Genomic DNA, 20,120 nt, shown 5'->3' with positions numbered 1-20,120 from the left:
CGAACTTAGTGACAGCACCAATCTTTGTCTCTTCATCCATTGATGATCCCTGGCTTTTCTCAAAGAAGGTAAACTGCCAGACAGCTCTGTTGGACGTATCTCCTCTGGGAGCGTTTGGACCCACCGCTCGAGATTGTTCTCAATTCGGTACGCCAAATGAACTGCGCTCGGAACTGTTATACCTGAGAGATAAATGTTTTGGCAGATATCTTTCGTGATTCTCGACAAATCTACCATGCATTTTATGATAGAACAAGAGGGATGTTCTAGCATCTCACAGGTGCCACTGTTATCGACAACCTCTCTGCTTTCTGTTATTGGGAATCGCCGGTTATGATGCATATCCGCCCCAAGGGTGTCTGGTCTACCCATGGCGAAGGATATTTCACTGCCGATTAGAGTTAAAGGAGTAGCTCAGTTGAGTAGCCTCAAGGCATTTATGGGGAAGGTAACGCACGTTTCAAGAGAGTAGAGGCCCCTTGTTAGGAAACGTTAGTGTTCATAGTGAATTGGATGTTGACACGAAGTAGAAATGAGCCAAAGACTTACCACCATGTTCTTGATTCTGCCTTTCGCAAATATGCGGATTTCTTTACATTCGTTGCAGGCTCTCGATTAATGCCCATGGCTAGGGCAGTCCGTATGGCAAGACCGACATACATATACGACACTGGCAATAGTAAGTAAGCCGGGAGGTAAAACTACAGAAGACTTCCACTGACAGTGAGGATGTAGCTCATTCTGGCACACCTTGGCCTGCAAGTTGTTAGCTGCGACAGCGACGATATTAAATGGAGAGATATACAAGCATGAAGTAACATTGAGTCATCTCAAGGTCTGTCACCATTCCTATTTGGTTGCAGCAGGCTTTGGCTTTCTCGAAGAATTTGCGGCTCCATTGCAGATTATCGACGCCATCGATAGGCTCATCATCTCTTATACCCACGAGCGCACCCAAAGAGAGAACACTAAAGTACAGAGCCGTGAAACTTGAAAGCTGCAGGCCATCAGCTTCGCTTCCAGAACGCAGCACCTCACAACGCTGCAAAAAGGTAGGCTTGTTGAGAATGGGGTGGACATAGTGGATAGTGGTGAAGAAGGCCTCCAAAAACCCACGACATTGTGGGAACCAGCTTGAAGTATTTGGGTAGTCGATCTCCCTGTAGCTTTTACGAGTTGTTTCAAATTTTGCTGGCCCAAAGGCAGGATTGTGCAAGGTGGAAAGAAGAGAACTCGCGTCACCTCCTTCAGACTCATCCCCAGTGCGCTGGATTTGAGAGAGAAGAGCCACAGAAGATGAGCTGCCGTAGAACTCAACATCTCGAGTGTGTGAGTTGACACCTGATAGTTCTTGTTGACCACTCTCCCAGGGCGATGTGCGACTTTGCATTGGATAATCATCGTGGTTGATCCCGGGATGCTGTGTAGGGTCGTGATCCAGAGTAGAAATCCCGGAAGTTGTCCCTGTCGGTTTACCGCTGATTGTTTTCGCTCCTGTTGCTTCATAGGCCTCGATGCGGGAAGAGAGATCCTTCACCTGAGTCTCAAGCTTCTTCACGTAGCTATGGAAAGGGATTAGGATAAATTACAGACCTCAGGGTTGGCGAGAACATACTCTGGCGTGACCCGAAGCCTGGACATATTCTGACCCTTGTACACACATTCGACACCTCGAACTTGTACAACTGTCAGTTGACGACCTGAAGCTACTTTGGGGGGGGGCAATGCTGAATATCATGGTAAAGACCAACCTTTGCAGTAAGAGCAGGGGTACAATTCATCGCATTTGTACTTTTTCTGCCTACAGTAATCGCAGGCACGAGCTGCCCGAGGGCGCCGAGTGCGCTGGCCTGGATTCCTCGCCAAACGCTGATGGTTCGGATCCTCCATTTTGATACGATTCGCGTGAGAGTTGACTGCAACAGACAGCCAAAACGATAGCTTAATAAATGCCGTACCAAAGTCTTTCAAGATGCATGACAAATTGAGATTGCGTACATGTCGACCTTAACTCCAGATGAACAGAGCTTCTGATGGTTCACGCTTCCATCTCGTCAAGTTGTGGGGATAATCCTCGAGGGCCCATCACCGGAAAAGCCGAGGGAATAGAGTAGAAGGCGGGGAATGTGGAGCATCCACACGCCGACATATCGGGTTTTCCGGCTGCTGGCCAAGACAGGTTTTAATTGAGAAGATTATAGTATATATATCTCTTTGATAGAAGGATAGGTTTCTCTCTTAATTCTCAATATCGTTCTTCTACATAATAATGGTTAGTATGCAGCTGCTTTAGCAATTGAGTCGAGGAGATTTTCCATTCTGACTGGCCTCTCTTTGATAGCTTCACTCTACAGATATTCAGAAGAAATCAATCATTCAACTAGATGTCATTATTGTCGGAGCAGGCCTTGCAGGTCTCGCTGCAGCGGTGTCAATCTCCCTGTCCGGTCACCGGGTGACGGTAATTGAGTCAGCCAAAGAACTCCTCGAGGTGAGTCAACTACCCCCGTTGATTAACCTAGTTATAAGACTTACTTCCAACCATTGCAAAGGTCGGCGCAGGGTTGCAAGTGACTCCCAATTGCACTCGCATCCTCCAGAGGTGGGGGCTCCCTGACAGACTATGGCTCAGTGCCGCCGAACCCAGCGCTCTGATCGTGCACCGCTACTCAGGAAAGGTGCTTGCTAGAGAGGATAACTTCGATAAGAAAATCCGTAGCCAGTACGGTGCTCCGTTCATCGATTTACATCGCGTTGATCTGCAGCTCTCGCTATACGAGAAAGCCAAAGGGCTAGGTGTTGAGTTCAAACTTGGGGAGAAGGTTATTAGTGTTGACTTCCACTTGCCCAGCGTGACAGCTGAGTCTGGTCTCACAATGAGGGGCGATCTCGTAGTCGCAGCAGATGGATTATGGTCACGGTGCCGCTCAAATCTTCTTGGGACTGACGATATGCCTCGACCGACTGGGGATCTGGCATATCGGGTCGTCTTAGACCTAGATCAGCTCGATGACCCTGAGCTTAAATCCTGGGTCAACAACCCGACTGTTCATTTTTGGATCGGGCCTGGGGCACATGCTGTGGGCTATTCTTTGCGCGGTGGTATGATGTATAACATCGTCTTACTCGTCCCCGACGATCTTCCTCCTGGAGTCAGTCGAGATTCTGGCTCAGTCGAAGAAATGCAGGCACTTTTCAAGGATTGGGACCCCCTCCTTGGAAGATTTCTGAGTGTCGTCGACCAGGTTGACAAATGGAAGTTGATGCATAGTCTGTTTGCACCTTTCTCGATACCGTGATGAGTTGGAAGCTAACAAATTGTGCTCATGTTAGGGGAGGAACTTCCTTCCTGGGTCAACGAGAAGTCAAACTTTGTTTTTGTGTACGACCAATTCCGTCTACTCCCAGCTCCTGATGATGCAATTCTTCTAACTCATACTGTCCTTGGCCTCTACAGTGGCGATTCTTGTCACCCAATGCTACCATATCTAGCCCAGGGCGCTAACTCAGCTGTTGAGGATGGTGCAGTTTTAGGTCTGATCTTGGGTCACTTGAGATCGAAAGACCAATTACCCAAAGCTTTGAAGATGTACGAAAACTTGCGCAAAGCCCGTGGTGATGCTATCGTCAAGGAAACTTTCAAGCAGGTAATTATTAACCGCTGAGACTTGATCCATAGCTATAAAAACACGTTCTCTGACCAGCTGTATGATAGCGAGACTCTTTTCACATGGCAGACGGCCCAGAGCAGGAAGCACGAGATAAAATATTCCTATCGCAGCTCGGCAAATCGAAGATCCAAGGGTCCTTCCCTAGCAAATGGACTTGTCCCCAAGTTCAGCCGTGGCTCTATGGCTATGATGCTTTTAAGGTAGTAGAAAATGCCGTTCTGGAGTATCCATTCATGTTGGATTCATGCTGTACGGATTAACGCCTTACTCCGTTATACGGTACTGGCCACGAAGCTTCTACCGAGTGTATATACTAAGTTCTGTTGCTTTTTCGCTCCTCTCATCCAACCTTTGCGGTAAAAGTGATGCACAAACCATGAGTGTGGGCAGACTGGGGACGATAACATTAAAGCACTGCTAATTGAGCTTTGTTTCTGAATCTCACGTATATTGTAGTATATTTAAATCAGCGACTCTAAAAAGTCAAACCCAAGACGCTGGAGCTCCTACGGGCGACTATAGGGATTACTGTCACATAACTCTCATTGGATGTAGTTACTAGTAATATTGAACCTAGATGATGCCTTATAATGCCTAAATACCTAGATTATCAGGTCAATGATATTAATGCCTTAGATAATATGTACCTGACGCTATTCAAATCTCTTATGATACCTATACATAGAAACATGATCTAGTTATATGGTTTATGTTTTTGCCGCCTTTATATATATATGAAAAAGACATATAAAAAGACATATAAAAAGACATATAAAAAGACATATAAAAAGACAACTACAAAGACCCTAAGAAGAACATCTAAAAAAGAAAATCTAGTAAGATGTCAGTGTATGTAAAAGAGAAGTTGGAATTAATGTGCCTTATTTCAAGAAGGTGTAAGGCACTAGCCAATGAGAGAGTTAGGTGACGATGATCCCTAGAATGGCCCGTAAGCTCCCACGTTGGGGATCCAACCTGCATCTTAGCAGCAAAAGGTAAAGATCATCGCAGACCGTTCTGGTGGTGGAGATATCTGTACTTTTTTTTCAAGACGCTAGCCAATCAAGGCAACGGTGGTCTCGGGTTGAAGTTAAATCCTCCAATATGCTCACGGAATGGCGTCCGGCAGGTTCGAATCTTCACCGTGCATGATGCGGAATAGTGGCTCCCATACTGTGACAGCCCGCTTTGTGATATGGCCATTTCCTGGTTCGGGCAACTGGTAGTAGATCAGCTTGTCGGCTGAGCACTCTAATAGCTCACCCGCCATGCCTGTCGAGTCTTCTAAAAAGGTTTCATAACCTTTGAGAATGGTCTGCACAGGGGTAAGACTAAATCCAACATGATGTCAGTATTCTGCACCGATTCTCGAAGGCGACACAAAATTTTACCATTCAGGAGTGACGGCGCGAATCATCTCGGGTGGCACAATGGGCGTGCTCACAATCCCCGGCATCACGCAATTGATAAAAATATTCTCCTTTTGCTTTAGCAACGGAGCAACGCCCCGTATGAAGTGGTTCACTGCAGCCTTGGAGCCACAGTATACTGGATACGATTTGTGGGGGAAGATCCCGCCAATACTACCCGTGACGACAATGCGACCACCGGGCTGGGGGTTATGGCGCATGAAATGGATTGCCAACTGGGTGCCATACACAATGCCTTTGTAGTTGATGTCCACAACGGACAGATCTGGTGCTGGAGGGATGTTGTCGACGCTGTTGTTCTTCGAGTCGTAGATGTAGATGGAGGACATATCGACAATACCGGCATTGGCACATAACGCATCAATACGACCCCAGAGCTCATGCACTTTGGTGAATACACGTGCGTACTCGTCGTAGTTGGAGACATCTGCGGCAAAGAAGCGCGCTCTGTCCTGCGGCAGATCCTTCAGGAGGGCTTCACCGGCCTCGTGGCGCCGACCTACGCATGCGACTTTCCATCCTTTTGCGATGAGGTCCTTGGCGAGGTCAATACCTATCCCAGACTGTAATATCTCTGGTTAGTGACTGATAACAGGCCATGTGTAATCGGTTACGTTTTACTGACAGTGGCCCCTGCGACGATGGCCACCCGGTTTTCTTGTGAGCTCATAATATGAGGGGAGACGTGATAGTGTTTGGCAGTTAATGGGGAAAGAACTACTTCGAGAGAGAAAAAGAAGGAGAAAATACCGGGGTCATCGACAGTTATTATATTGTAGTGGATGTTAGCGCGAGACGATCCTGAGCCCCTGACTTTTACTTCGTGCAAACTAACTATCCCATCTTTGTGTCTCATTTACTTGGCACAAAAAGAAATCCGTTACATTGATTACTACCGCTAAACAATAGAGATTGTGTCTACGAGGTACATCCACGGCATAAAATTCATATTTGTGTATCCATCCAGTCTGATTGATTCTCTAATTCTCTGATCTATTTCACCCATCCCCCTAAATTGAATATGGTACGGTCTTCACAAGAGGGCAGCCAAAATGGGTGATGTCTGATACTTGAGCCCCATGATTGATGATTGACGACCATACCGGACTTCGGGATTCTGTATGCGGGGATGAGGAACCTCAAGCTCTCTGTCCAATTCAGGACGGGAAAGTGATAAAAGAAGAATCCCGAACAGCAACAGGGGTGCGTGCATCCATTTCGGTGGCATTCCCGACGAGGTAGATTCCATTAGCAAGAACGGGTCCCTGGTCATACTCATACGGCATTGCACACTCGCGTTGTGTGCGGCGTATACCATAGATAAGCTCATTGGGTTGAACCAAGAGTTTTTTTCACACTAGGCAGTGCAGAGAGGAAATTGTTCCATGATGGGATGGCAACCTTCCAGAAGAAAGGCGCTGGCTGCTGTGTCAAAGTGAGGATATGGAATATGGACCTCGGTCCAGATAGTAGCAGCATTCATTACCAATTGACGTCGCTGAGCTGGAGCTTGCGGGAACGGAAGGCGGACCGGTTCGCGCCGGCTTTGTCCATTCGCTGGCCAGTAGGGGTGCGCTTTTCTTGGGTTGCTGCTTTGGGATATCTCAGTTGGAAGTTCTGCCGGTTAACCAGGGGATATTGCTCACTCTCGGTGGGTTCGGGTTCGGTCGACGCCTCGTAGTTCAGGACCAGGTTCTTGATGCGCTGCTGTTCTTCCCGATCGGCTTGTTGCTGGCTCCGCATGGCAATAGCAAAGGTCGAGTCCGATGGGAGATCGATGGTGCGGGTCTAAACATGATTAGCAATGTAAATAATATTTCGGATGTGGATGAAGAATTCTACCTGTTGCTTGTTTCCCTTCTTTGTCATTAGGGAAAAGGCCATTGTCTTGGGCGCAACTGGTTCCATCGGCACTGGCTCAGGGCTAGAATCGCTGGGCATGTTTTCGCGAAGACGTTTCATGGGAAGAGGGATATCAAAGACGGTTTTACGTTCGAACCGTCTCGAGTCCATGCTCTCGGCCATCATCTTTTCGAATTCTCGATCAAATTCAGCCTCGGTTACTGGGTCTCGCTCCTCTTCCTGTCTAGTGACAACAATTTGTTCGTCCTCAGACTCGCTATCACTGTCGTCGTTTGCCTCCGGGTTGGGTCCAGACGCCTTCGACGGGGGAAACGGGTTAATGGGTCGTACTTCATGGAGACAAGATGGGGGACCTACTTCGGCCTCGTCGCTGGATTCCTGGTCTTCGTCTATTTCGGGGATAGCATCCTCCTCCAGGTCCTCATCAGAAGAGCTGCTCTCCGCATCTTCTTCATCAGCTTCAACCGGTCTCTCGGAGTCCGGCACATTGTAGTTCAGGGCAACGGCTTCGCTGAAAATCCGAGTCGCTTCTTCACCATCGGTGGCAAGCTTCCACTGCGGGCGAATACAGTGATACGTATCCTGGACAAGGAAGTCGACATCCATGGGCAAGGGATCTTTGGTAAATAAGTAGTACTGGAAGAACGCAAGGAAGAAATCCAACTTCTTCTTGGCCGAGCCACGGTCGAAGCAGTGGCCACAAGTATCAAGAAGAGTGCACGCCAACCGCAAACGGAAGTAGTCGTCCGGCAGGTCCAGCATACTGATTTTTCCAGGGGCCGGGGTACCACCTTCATGGCCAAATGTGATAATGCGGTACAATGTATCGAAGATCACGGGGGAATCGATCATCTTGTAGTTGTAGAGCTCACCTAGATATTTGATTTCAGCAATGCGTTTCTGGTTAAACTTGAAATCGTTCTGCTCGAGGCCAAGCGTGACCTGCTCCAGCACGTTGTCGACGATGCCGATCACGAAATCCTGGTGGTACCGGTACAAAGCACTGACAAGAATTGCCAAAAGGTGAATGCTGCCATATTTCACCTTGACGGGTTTGCTGAACACGCGTTCCAGAATCTCGACGACCTCCCGTTCTTCCCAGTGAAGTTTGCGGACGGATTTCAAGATCTTGGTGTAATTTCGCTTGTTCATATCCAAGTAGATTAGTCGGCGGATGTACTGCTCCATGGGCGTACGTTCCTTCTGCTGAATAGCCGGACGTGGTGGCGGATCAACGTAGTAGATGGCATTTTCGATAACCATCCGCTCCTGCTGGGCCAGATGTTGCACGGTCTTCTTCCGACTCAGGGTCTCGAGGAAAGAAGCCATCCGGGGTGATGACTCGGGGTTGCGCAGAAGGTAACGGCCGCAGTTCTCTAGCAAATGACCGATAATTTCAATGTTCATGCGCGAAAATTCGTCAAGCGAAACCTTGAAGCAATGGAAAATGATATGCTCCGGAACGACACCAAACTTGGTCAACTCAGCTAGATAGCGAACATTGCTCATGCGTACTTGACCGAGGAATTCCTTGGACTTACGCCGCTGCAGACTTCGGAACTCTTCGTCCAGGTATGTGGTCAGTCCCTGTGGAATATCTGGCAGGTACTGTCCAAGCGTTGCCACCAAGCGAGAATATAGAGGCAAAAGATCAATGCGACCCTTGGGGATGTCCGATACGGCTTTGACTAGCCTGTTTCGTGATGCTTTAGAGTTGACCCAGCAGAAATCGAGAGCAAACTGGTCGACTTGATCCTTGGTTTGCAACTCGGGGAGCTTGGCGAGAAGGGAGTCCACCTGCGCACCCACAGTCTTGCTGGCAATGGCAGTTGACTGGTCATCAGCCTCCGCAGCAGACTTCTCGTCCAAAGCTTCAGGGTCTGCGGTTTCGCCATCTGGTTTCCTTTTACCTGACTCTTCGCCTTCGCTCTTCTTCTTTTTGCCATCCTCGAGCAAGACCGCAGGCACCTTGCCCTTGAGATCGACCAGATTCTCGTAGAAGCGTCTTTCCTCCTCGTCTTCCCAAATCCCGGCACCTTCGCCTTGGCCTCGTAGGTAATCAGTGGTCTTCACAAGGCCAATGCCACCACTAGCAGAAGGATCGGTGGGTTCCTTCTCGGCTAGATCAGGCATGTCGGTTCCCAAAGCCTCACACAGGACCTGAGTATTGGCCACGAGCTTCTCGAGGACCTTGGACTGCTTCTCGAAATTAGCCTGGCGGTCCTCAAAGATCTCGCCGCTCTTCACGTATGCTTCGGCATTTCGGCGGTTTTGCTGTGCCAGCGCTCTCTGATCTCGAACCACGTGAGCCTTGACATCCTCAAGGTACCGGTTCAAAATATTTCTAAACCGCTGCTGAGTCTTCTCCGGGGTCAGGGGCAGATCGGTCTCCGGTTGGGCATCTCCATTGGTATCCGTAGTCTGGTCGTCCGCGCCAGAAGTCGTAGTGGCGCCATCCGCCTCGACGGTTTTTCTGCCATCTTCGGCAAGCTTTGAGCCGACGATATCCCAGCTGAAACTCTTCACAAACAAGACTGCAAGAGGCAGGTTCGTATGGTCACGGTCATGACCGAGCAATTCCTTCAGAACCTCCAATGGGAAGGGGTCTGCCTGTTTATCCTGGTCCTTCGCACCCGCTGCGGGAGTCTTGGCTTTCGGCGGCGCATCGGACGGCTTGTTCCCGATCCCAACTGCACCCTCTTTGCCCTTCGCCCCCAGTTCCTCGGGTCGCTCGACGTCATCGAGGGTCTTCAACACATTTACCAGCCAAAGCTCTGTAACAACGCGGAGAAGGACACGGTGCCGAGACAGACGTTCTTTCTCTTCGCGTTCGCGGATCTCCTGGCTGAGCGCCTTAAGCTGCGCTTTATCCGGTGTGCTCAGTCCCCGGCCGAGCAGCCAGCCGATCTGCCGTGTAAATTCCCAAGGCCCGAAGCGCTGATGCAGCGTACTAACAACCTCCACTCCAGCGGCAATTTCTCCAGGGGATTTGAGCTTGCAGAGGCCTTCGTAGCAGGCAGAAATGATCTCGGAAAGGTACTTGTGGAGCGAGAGGGTGCTGATATCAGCAAGGAAAGTGGAAAGGGCGGAGGCACTAATGCCAGTGCGTAGACGTTTGATGAAGGCAGTGTTCTTTTTGAGCGCTGAGTCTAGGGACTTGCTAGTGGAGAATACATCTGGTTGCAAATTGTTAGAATCACCTCGAAAGTGGGCTGCAATGATATTTCGTCATAAAGGGAGGCAGATGGGATTTTACCAGATTCGCCTGCCCAGGCTCGCTCGTTCAGGTCGCGAAGCTCCCCTGCAATAAAATAGTCAAACGTCAGTTAATATCTCCAAGGTGAAGTGCAGTAGACCGTACTTTTACGTTGGCGATCCATGGCTATGTATCACAGGCTCAATCGTGGGGTCCTTTCTGAATGTCCGAGAGGAAAGCGCATAAGTGACGTGAATGCCACATTGGGGGAAAAGAGAAGATAGGAGAACAGGTCAAGCTCAAAGCTTTGAAGTGAAGAGAAGCTATGAGAGCAGGTTGAAGGTCTGAAGGTCTAAAGGTCTTTGGTAAGGTCCCAAGGCGGAGCGGAGGTGAAGGCGGACTTTTATTTGCTTATCCATTTATCCACCCGACAACTTCTTCTTGTACTCCAACTCAGTTACTTCCATCTAATGAGATCCTGTCTCTTGTTGTCATTCTTTTAATTTCAAATCCAAGTTCAATTTTAATTTTAACCTTTTAACCCCTTTAGTCATTCTCAACTTACTTACAACTCCATCATTCATTGCCCTCAAAACCCCCCACTACCCACTTCCCAAGGTCCCACCATGTGCTATAACCCTGCATCCAAGGACGATCATCGCAGTACTAAATGCTGTTTCAACCCATTCTAATCCCCACTATGCGCCTCTGTGAATCCCATCTCTTTTCCCTTCTCCGACCCGTGCAGTCGTTCTTGCAGCTGGTGCTTACGGTCCTCGTTACTCCAGCTATGTTGACGATTAAAAGTCGGCTTCCATGACTTCTCCAGAGATGTGTCTCCTCGATTGAGACCCAATGACCCAGTGGTATCGTTTGAAGAATTAGCATTCTGGGCGAAGGGAAGAATGATGGTGTGTTCTTTGCCAGTATTCGGGATTTGGCCCTGGTTATCATTGTGATTGTTCGATGCCATTCTGAGTGATGTAGGCGGATGAGTAAGATCCAGATTGGGGGAGGTATGATGCTTTCCAGCTACTCGTTTGGAGCTAGCTTCAAGTATTGTAGAAAAGGATTAAAAGATATTGTGAATCTGTGATGGTGTTCACAGCTCATCGGCTTGTCTTTTTATACCTCTTCAGTGGATATTCAAAATCCAATTGTGTGATGTGGCAATGAGTGAGATCCTAGTGGAATTTTCACAGATGATACGTTGTGAGGAGAACCTCCCACTAGGCACAAGGAAGTAGTTCATCTGCGTTCGGGCGGAGGAGGTGGGTATGACGTGCGGGTGGCGAAGACATCAGGCTATCTCCAGGAGTAGAACAAGTTATATGGTAAGGTTACAAAAGAGCATCATCAATCCCCCTAACACAATGATAGCAAAGCTAGCATTCTAGAGTTTGTCCAAGGTTGCGTTTGTACATCAAGGTTGGATATCGTTGGATATCGAGACAGCAATGGCAAAACCCTGCAACAAGCATTTGCTGTATCACCTTGCATCTAGGCGAGTTGAATGCTTTTGACTAAATGAGCCCAATATGCTCACAGCATGACTGATTATGATTACAATGCTAATTGTCAAGCAGATTTCATTCATTTCTGCTAACTGGTAAGAGACATGAAGACTGTCTAGGTACTACACCGTCATTCCATACAACACATTCGAACAAATATATTGAAATTGACTAGCTAACATACAAGTCGTGAGTGCGTTCAACCATTGGAAAGCAGACTGACAAAATGGCAAAACCAACGAGGCAAAAGCAGGAATAGGATACATAGTCCGCGAAACGCACATGGCTCGAATAGTGTCAGGAGACACTAAGGGTCAGCTGGCCAAGCATCTCTCCAAAGAGACACCCAACACATGAGAGTCAGTACCAGAATAACTGATCTCTAGGGCAAACAAAACGGCCAATGATGGCCAAAATAAACATGACGCGTTGAACCTCAACATGGGATATCCAAGGTCCAAACCAAACGATATACACGTGCTTTTTGGAGACCAGAAAATCGTACACGTCGATGCTATAACGAGGAAATAAGAAACAACAGAAACAAAACACAAAAAAAAAAAAAAACAAGGATGTTGATAATGACGAATTAAAATCAGGGTATGCCTCACGCCACGCTATGCGAGTCTCCCTAGCAGCCAGGGAGACCAAGAATCACTGGAAATATGTACGAGAAAGTCCATCCGAGAGCGGAAAGACATAGGAACTTTTTCGGTCAATGATTCATTTGGGCTTGCGCCAGAAGTATTGCTGGAAATAAGTCAGTGAGGGTCCAGGTACATTATATAGGGGGCATGGGTGTACTAACCTTGTGCTGCTTCCGACAATTGCGCAGGCCAGGCTTCCGAAGATCATCCACCACAGCAGACCGCCGCATAACATCGTCATCCTCATCGGGAACGTAGTAATACTCACTCTCAAGTGGCTTGCCAGCGGCATCCTTGCCTTCACGGGCAACTCTGCCAATAAACTTGGTTGATTCGAGAATGTTGCGGATATCAGACCTGGAGAGGCCAGTGGGGTACTCGTGACCGGACTTCCAATACGCGGGAGGGAGGTTGTTCAAGATGGTGGAGAAGGGCGTGGAGGACAGCCGGGAGAAGGCGAGTTGATTGGCAGCGTGGTTGCGGACTTTCTCAGACCGTTCGTCGGTGTACTGGGGCTTGGCTTCGGGAGTCTCAGATTCCTTATCCTCGTGGATGGTGGCTGGCTGTCTAGGGGACCGGGTAGGCTGAAGAGGTTGGGCGGGCAGCAGGCTGCGAGGAGAACGAGCAGTCTGAACGGGGGAATCACCCGCCCGGAAAGAAGCCATACGAGGAAGAAGGTTCTCTCCGAATGGCCCGAAGGAGTGGATGATAGGATCATTCTCTTCGTCATTATCGGAGAACTCTTCAGATCTACTCAGATCACTCAAATCGCTTGCCCTTGAAGTGTGAAGCATAGCAGTAGCACGACGGGCACTTTGGGATATCACCCCAGTGACAGTGTTGTGACGCTTCAGTGGAGAGGGCTCATCCTCAAATACCACTACTGGAGCACGAGAACGAGAAGGAGTGAAAATTGGCGAGGATGGGGGATGGCATGCTGAACAGCAGGCGAAGGGGAGACAGGCGATGCCAGACGCTGGCGATCCAGGAGCGGACTTTCCTGCAGCTCTCGACGGGATTGGCGTCGCTGAGTCGGTGTTGCTTCGTCACTGGTCTGTTCCGAGTCGGTAGACGGGCAGTCCCTTCGTTCGCTGCGAGGCCATTGGACCAGAACACGAGCCTCATGAACATCTATCATGATATCTGCATCTTTAATGTCCGAGGTAAAGGTCTTGCCTTTGGCCAGGTCATATTTCCTCCCTTGGCAGTGAATCTTTATCCCATTCCATCCCATGCACACGATTTCGACCCTATCCCGATCGAATGGGTTCGGAGCCGGCTTATATGTAGCCTTGACATGAACACGAGAGATCATGCGACTAGCAGCGAGCTGGTGATGGCATGAGACACTGGATCTGCCCATCAGAATAGGCTCCCCACTCTCCAATAACATTATCGCCGGTACAGCAGACAAGGGCGCACGTTCGAGGGCAGCAGAGAAGGACCGTGGGATGGCGGGTCGGGAGGCAGCGACGCCAGGAGGAGGAGGCGAAGAGGACATGATATGGGTCGACGAGGTCGGGACCGGGGTGGGATACGTCGAGACATCTGGTTCGCGTGCTACACGCTTTTGAGGCCGAGGAAGGGAGGGCGACGAGCTCGGCTCAAAGGCAGGTAGTAGGGTTGCAGGACGTTTGACGCCCAAGATCGAGCCAACTCGGCTCTTCAACGGAGAGGACTCCATAGTAAAAAGGTGGGACGAAGTCGAACGAGCACTCTTACTCACGAAAAGAAAAACCTGAGTCGAGGTCGAGGACCCGCGTCTCCGCGTGTTATACGAACACAGAGAGGACCCTAGGGAATTTTAAAGAAGAGAAAGACGTCAAGGCCTCTCCCCTAGAGAGAAAAGGGTGTGGTGGGAGGAAAGAAATTGGTCAAGGAGTAAGGAGGAGAAGCATTGAAGAAAAAGGTCGAAAGGGTGTGTGGTGGTGGAATGCACTGGGGCGGAGGGTCTCGTCCTGCGCGGAAATGCACGCTTACAGTCCGAGACGCGTTCAATAGGCGCCAACCACGCTCCACTACAGATTCGCGATTTCAATTGTTACCTTTAGGTATTGTACAAATAGTGATTTGTAAATTGAGAGACGAAAACGTGAAAAGGCGCGAATTAAAGGTTTGTTTCCTCTTAAATTCGTGCGGTCAATTCTTATACACTGCGGCGCGTCCGCGTCTCAAAACACGTGACCCCACGCGAGACAGTAAACCGGGTTTAGGGATGTGTCAGGAATGGTATTCATGACTCCAAAACTGACCTTATTTCGCATGTAGCCTCTGGAATGGTTTTAAAAATACGAGGACAACTTCTTTTCCCTCCTAAATGGTCGGCCTATTCAAGTATCAGGATCCAATGGTGGAATTTAGGCATCTTCTCCAAACTCGTACATAGCTAATACTCTAGTACGAAGACCAAGATACTAGGAAGGTACTAGGGTATACAATTCATACAATTTCCAGCAGAAAATGCAAGCCCCCTAAACCCCCACTTACTGGCACGAAATTGATCACCGGTCACCCCGTCGCGTCTCCCAGCCATTTGCCCAACCCCAACCACCTTGGTATCATTTTGGCTCGAGCTTTACTCAAACCAAAAGGCTTCACTCCAAGGGCATTTGAGTCAAATTTCACCCTGACCAGTTATGAAAAAATAACAAAACGCCCTAGTTTTTTGCACTGGGCTTTTTGTTGACAAGTGGTGGGGCCTCGGCTAGTTTGATTTTTTGGTATGTTTTTTGGTATAGTTCACTTCACCGGTCTTCTAGAAACTCCCAGTATTATCATAGAGTTCTCTTGGATAATTTTACGTGTGGGAATGATTATATATGTTGTACCAGCTGTGGAGTTCTGCTTCTCGCAAACCCGATCCCCTTGCCTTATATATGGGTCTAACGCATGTGGTCTAATGGACGGTTATATAAAACGGTACTCCGTACACTACCTAGGTATGAAAATTATATTAATCGATAAGAGGTAATACAAAAAAAACAGACGTAATTGAGCAATGACCATTTTATACTTAAGCTCTACAGTGTATTTTTGCTTGTTAAATTGAAGTTTTGACCTACCTCCCTCCCCGAGCTGCAGGTATGATCAAGGTTGGTTTTGTACTTGCTTCTTAGGTGCTATATAATTTTATTTCCACTCATTTTTGCCATGCTGGCATCAACAAACACCTTTCGATATTTTCCGTGTTGACCGGCAATTGATCAAAATGTTGTTCCCCTGCGCTAACTCCAATGCTTCCCAAGGGAACAAAATTGTCTCATTGAAAATAATGCCAGAATTTAGCTAGCGAGAGGTCTCAGGTCTATGCCTTACCGGGGAGTGGGTGGACTTCGCCGTACTCAAATAGGAAGACCGTGTCTTGAGACTCTTCTTGAGACTGTCGCAGAGAATCTTGCTAAATGTATCGTCACTCGGGCGCGTAATATCGACCATCGTCAAGCACATACCAGCTGACCAGCTGCATATTCTTCGTAAAGATTTTGGCTTTGTTTGAAAGTCGAAAGAAAGCTGTGAGTGAGAAAAGATGACTTACTGACACCCAATATCTCCCCGTCGCAAATCAGGAGAAAGTAGTTTAAGCGGTCGGGCACAGCGTGTGTTGTAGGATAACGTCTGTGTGGCGCGGAGTGAGACTTGTTTGCATGAAGAACAACAACCTACGCATTGTTATCAGATGGGTATGGTTTAAGACCTAATCTTATATTCTAATGTTCTCATGAAGTATTAAGCCATTAATCTTTCCTCAGAATCTGTTATGCGGGGCTATACATCCACAAACCCGCCTCGAGCATTAGTTAGCACGATTTGTTAGGGCTTCGCTCTTATATATATTAGCACGTGATTAGTAGGAATCACGAATTTTGCAAGACGAGACAGGTTTCTTTCCACAAGGCTGCGATGTACATTATTGAATGGACAGTTTCTGTTGCCAATAGACATACTAGAAGCAATGACGCAACCATGCATGCTATAGCTACCCGGTGGGGTCATGCATCTGGCGTTTCATCATGTACCCGACATGTCATATACTCCAAGCGCTTGCCGCCACACTAATAATTAGCTGGTCCCTCACATTGTGGGGGACTTTGGGTAACTAGCTCAAATACAACGGTGCCTAGGTGTGTACATGCCACACCTTGCTGACTGGCAGGTTATGCGACATATGTTTCAAATAAGGACCGAGGGCCCTACATGGACTGTCATTGGAATAGATAGTTAGCTCTGGTGGCTACTTTATCATGGAAGAGAGATTAGGAAGGAAATCTGTGGAATGTCATTCGAAGGATGAAGAAAATAGTTTGAAAACAGACAGTGCAGATCTGCTGGACTAGATCACTCAAGAACGGCCAGCCGATGACCGACTGTTACAGAACCAGCTGTGTGCCATGATTCCCCCTGCTGAACCAAATCGTACACTCGAACCTTTCACTGCAAGCGAGGCATAGGATGGAACAAGACTCCAAAGAAAGGAGATCCAAGCTTCAGTCACCAGGACAAAGATGGAAGGGAAGGGAACGAGGGGTAGATTTGAAATCAAGAACTGATTGGTACTTGAAGATAAAGAAGGTAAATCTAACCGTCAAATAAAAAGATATCGCTCCCATCAATGTGCCTGACCAGGGGGTAAATGTGGTCATAAGAAAAATAAAACAGAAAATATGCAACAAGGATTGGATTCGGGCCCAGTCACATAAAACAAAATAGAACTTAAGATACACAGAAAAGAATAATAATCCTTCGAATAAGAAACCGTGAATATAGACAGATGCACGTAGGGGAATGAGATGAGAGCGGTAGCTCTGCTCGCCCTAGTGTAATTGAAGCATGGGAAGCTCATCGAATTTCGCGTGGCAGTATAAGGACTCCCGCCGACCAAAAAGCGGTTGCGACATTTAGTCGTAGAAGACGTAGTAGGCGTTGCCAGAGGTGACGCCGACCTGGGGAGAGATAGTGTTAGTATGAAAATTTGCAAATCGGGGAGTTTAGGACGAAAACTTACTGTGCAACCGCTGTTGCCGCTGATGGGACCGTTGGAGTCGTAGAACTTGCCGTCCTCGTAACGGCACTCATCGCTGAGGTTGTCACCCTCAAGCTTAACGTTGAAGTCGAGAGGCTTGTTGGTGGTCGGGGTGTTGGGGAAGATGGAGAGGAACTTTCCAGAGTTGGTGTAGCCGACACCAAGGTTGATGGGAGCCCAGTTACCGATGCTCTGGCTGCTGTCACCCCACTGGCAACCCTTCTCAGTGGACACACCCTTGGGGTTGACGTAGTACTGAGCGGAGGTGACCTTGCCCTCCCAGCGGAAGTATTTCTCACCATCGGGGCAAGTGAGCTCGTGGGTATCACCGGGGGAGGAGGTGAGAGGAATGGTCTCGGACTCGGTACCGGGGTAATCAGTACGGCAAACAGCAACGTTGTCGGACATCTCGTTCTTGACGTGGACACCGCCAACACCAGGAATGCAAAGCTGCTTGTGATTCTTGTTGGTGAGGTAGAGCTTGTTGTCGGCCTTACATTGAAGACCACCAACGGACTGGCCAGTGCTACCCTGGGTGGTAGGCCACTGGGACTTCTGGTATCCAGGTGGGCAAGCGTAGGAGCACATGGCACCGTGGTGGCACTCATCGCCAGTAACGGCGGTAACAATATCGCTAATCACATCATCGAGGAGACTGACGTACTGGATACCGGAGTAACCACCAAGACCAAGGTATTTAAGGGCGACAGCACCATACTGCGAAGGGAAGTCACCGCAGTCAATCTCACCATCTGGGAAGTCGGCAGTGAGGCCGGTGGCACCGGAGCTGCTCGAGCTGGAGGAGCTGGAAGAGCTGCTGGTAGCAGCAGCGGTTGTAGTGGAGCTTGAGGTGGGCTCAGCCGTGCTTGTCGAGCTGGCGGGGGTGATGGCAGCCGAGGTCACTTGGAGGACCGCAGGGGCAACGGTAGCGGTTGTTGTTGGGGTGGACGTGGAAGTCGAGGTCGGTGCGGCAGTGCTCGAGCTGCTGGATGGGCAAGCAGCAGCAACCTCAGAGTCCAGCCACTCATACTCATTGCTTGCAAGACCCTCGCAGGCTTCCTCAATGCTGATGGACTGAGGGCTGCCGGACTTAGACGGGTCCAATACGACGAAATCGTACACAACTGGGCCGGGGACCGAAACGGTCTCAGTCTCGGTAGCGCGCTTGTGGGCGTGAGCGTGACCATGGCCGTGAGCGGCCGCGAGGCCAGCCGTCGCTAGCGCGGCAACGGTATTTTGGAACTTCATCGTAGTGGTAGTGCAGAACTGTTGATGATAAAGTGTTAGTTGCGTCATAATCCATGTATAGTTCTTTTCGTCCCGTCGCATAGAGCAGTTTGGACGCGATTAAGTCTTTCCAACTCTATATCGCGTTTGTTGTGTCGCACAATCATACCCACAGTGCTCAGGTCGACACACAACAAACAATCCGCACCATACCACATCGCGACTTGCTATTGCAATACGTAGGGATAGATAGGAGATAGCACATACATTTTAAGGGCAGTCGCGCGCTTGTCGTAGAAGATCAATGGAGTAAAAGACAGCGGTTTTCAAATGAATGTGGAGAGAACGAATCCCTCTGGTGTGGGAAAACTTCGAGAAAGGAGAGCTGTGAGTGGAAAGACTGGGGAAGAAGAAGTCAGGGAGAGGAGACAAAAAGGAGGGGGCGATTCGGTCTATGTCCCAATAGCGTTAGCGTGATTGTCACGGGAAAAGGGGCAGGTACGGGATACAACTTGGAGATACAAGCTGTCTTACACTGCCTACCTTGGGAGTGGACCTTGGACAGAGGCCTGGATGCTACTTGCTTGCTTGGCATATACAATATAAATATTTCCAAGAGATCATCCCATGTTGTACGTACTTATTACACGAAGCCATACGGAGTACTAGTCTGTATATTTCTCTTCTTCCCGATCCACCTGAGTAGTTAGTTCTATAACGGCCGTTGGTCCAGGCAGTTCCTTTTTTTTTTCCTTTGTTTTGTTTACTCCACGCGGCTTGGCGTTAAAACGAGATTAAAAACTGCGAGGGGAAACCAATCAGAGGCAAGGATTTCACCTGTTTGGGCCCCAGAATTCAGGTACACCAATCAGTATTTACTTGGCCCTGCCGAAATTCCTTCCGTATCCATGGGTACTCCGTACCAAAAAAAGCCATTTGGATTATATTATTCATTTCAACCGAAGTCCTGGTTAAGTATTCTTCTGCTTTGTTTAATTCTTTATGTTGTACTTGAATACGGAGTACGGCAATTTATTAGAGCACGCTATTGAAGTTACTTCCCCCTTATACGACATAAATGTTGCGATAACAACCCCGCCAGGGGTAATTGTAGAGAGACGCTTAGAAGACTATCACCCCCTGACAGCCTGACCTGACCGATCTACTTCCGTACCTACCCAGATTTCCAAGACTTAGAGTACGGTGTGCGTAACCAGCAAGGGCTTTCCCCTGACGGCCGGTACGGAGTACTAACGCTCGCTCCCTCGTCCGATTTGTATTCCACTTTAACTAGACTCAAATTCTAGCCTACCAAGATCAAGTTCGATAATAATATACAAATCTGACCTGCTCATGTCGTCGCAAATTAAAATTAAATATCAGCCCACGATATAAGTACTATATAAATACTGCCAGAGAATCAGGAGGTACGGAGTATACGGGGTACCTATATCGGAGGACCGTTATACCCCCTATATAGGTACTCCGTACTCCGTAGGCTTTTCAGCTATAATCACAATCCGTAGTGATGACGACTCCGCGCTTTCAAATT

General features: G+C 48.6%; 9 protein-coding genes across 9 annotated transcripts; 1 reads left to right on the top strand and 8 right to left on the bottom strand.

Moving 5' to 3' along the window:
* Positions 1-787: 787 nt before the first annotated feature.
* On the bottom strand, positions 788-1,890 carry N7516_008974 (fungal specific transcription factor domain-containing protein; the record flags this gene model as incomplete). Its single annotated transcript, XM_057221693.1, has 3 exons — positions 788-1,562; positions 1,616-1,676; positions 1,806-1,890. The coding sequence occupies 3 exons, from the start codon at positions 1,888-1,890 to the stop codon at positions 788-790; spliced, it is 921 nt and encodes a 306-aa protein (XP_057071965.1).
* Positions 1,891-2,269: 379 nt separating this feature from the next.
* Positions 2,270-3,931, top strand: N7516_008973 (uncharacterized protein; the record flags this gene model as incomplete). The annotated part of the gene is made up of 5 exons (XM_057221692.1): positions 2,270-2,272; positions 2,342-2,491; positions 2,553-3,270; positions 3,334-3,647; positions 3,716-3,931. The coding sequence occupies 5 exons, from the start codon at positions 2,270-2,272 to the stop codon at positions 3,929-3,931; spliced, it is 1,401 nt and encodes a 466-aa protein (XP_057071964.1).
* An 848-nt stretch (positions 3,932-4,779) lies between these two features.
* Positions 4,780-5,771, bottom strand: N7516_008972 (SDR family oxidoreductase; the record flags this gene model as incomplete). Its single annotated transcript, XM_057221691.1, has 3 exons — positions 4,780-5,002; positions 5,063-5,664; positions 5,727-5,771. 3 exons carry the CDS (start codon positions 5,769-5,771, stop codon positions 4,780-4,782), a joined length of 870 nt encoding a protein of 289 aa, XP_057071963.1.
* Positions 5,772-6,583: 812 nt separating this feature from the next.
* Positions 6,584-10,344, bottom strand: N7516_008971 (regulator of nonsense transcripts 2; the record flags this gene model as incomplete). Its single annotated transcript, XM_057221690.1, has 6 exons — positions 6,584-6,693; positions 6,748-6,889; positions 6,944-7,261; positions 7,322-10,140; positions 10,221-10,265; positions 10,326-10,344. The coding sequence occupies 6 exons, from the start codon at positions 10,342-10,344 to the stop codon at positions 6,584-6,586; spliced, it is 3,453 nt and encodes a 1,150-aa protein (XP_057071962.1).
* Positions 10,345-10,848: 504 nt separating this feature from the next.
* On the bottom strand, positions 10,849-11,133 carry N7516_008970 (uncharacterized protein; the record flags this gene model as incomplete). Its single annotated transcript, XM_057221689.1, has 1 exon — positions 10,849-11,133. The coding sequence occupies one exon, from the start codon at positions 11,131-11,133 to the stop codon at positions 10,849-10,851; it is 285 nt and encodes a 94-aa protein (XP_057071961.1).
* Positions 11,134-12,397: 1,264 nt separating this feature from the next.
* On the bottom strand, positions 12,398-13,115 carry N7516_008969 (uncharacterized protein; the record flags this gene model as incomplete). Its single annotated transcript, XM_057221688.1, has 2 exons — positions 12,398-12,424; positions 12,483-13,115. 2 exons carry the CDS (start codon positions 13,113-13,115, stop codon positions 12,398-12,400), a joined length of 660 nt encoding a protein of 219 aa, XP_057071960.1.
* Positions 13,116-13,201: 86 nt separating this feature from the next.
* On the bottom strand, positions 13,202-14,005 carry N7516_008968 (FHA domain-containing protein; the record flags this gene model as incomplete). Its single annotated transcript, XM_057221687.1, has 1 exon — positions 13,202-14,005. One exon carries the CDS (start codon positions 14,003-14,005, stop codon positions 13,202-13,204), a length of 804 nt encoding a protein of 267 aa, XP_057071959.1.
* A 3,211-nt stretch (positions 14,006-17,216) lies between these two features.
* On the bottom strand, positions 17,217-18,589 carry sun1 (SUN family protein UTH1; the record flags this gene model as incomplete). The annotated part of the gene is made up of 2 exons (XM_057221686.1): positions 17,217-17,261; positions 17,324-18,589. The coding sequence occupies 2 exons, from the start codon at positions 18,587-18,589 to the stop codon at positions 17,217-17,219; spliced, it is 1,311 nt and encodes a 436-aa protein (XP_057071958.1).
* Positions 18,590-18,838: 249 nt separating this feature from the next.
* N7516_008966 (uncharacterized protein) lies at positions 18,839-19,163 on the bottom strand (the record flags this gene model as incomplete). The annotated part of the gene is made up of 2 exons (XM_057221685.1): positions 18,839-19,020; positions 19,112-19,163. 2 exons carry the CDS (start codon positions 19,161-19,163, stop codon positions 18,839-18,841), a joined length of 234 nt encoding a protein of 77 aa, XP_057071957.1.
* Between the last annotated feature and the right edge of the window lie 957 nt (positions 19,164-20,120).

This window comes from Penicillium verrucosum (assembly GCF_028828655.1).
Source record: "Penicillium verrucosum strain IBT 35672 chromosome Unknown utg000003l_segment0_segment0, whole genome shotgun sequence".
In the NCBI taxonomy this organism is placed as follows: Eukaryota; Fungi; Ascomycota; class Eurotiomycetes; order Eurotiales; family Aspergillaceae; genus Penicillium; species Penicillium verrucosum.
Note: the sequence above shows the minus strand (reverse complement) of the source record. Positions and strands in the feature narration are given on the sequence as shown.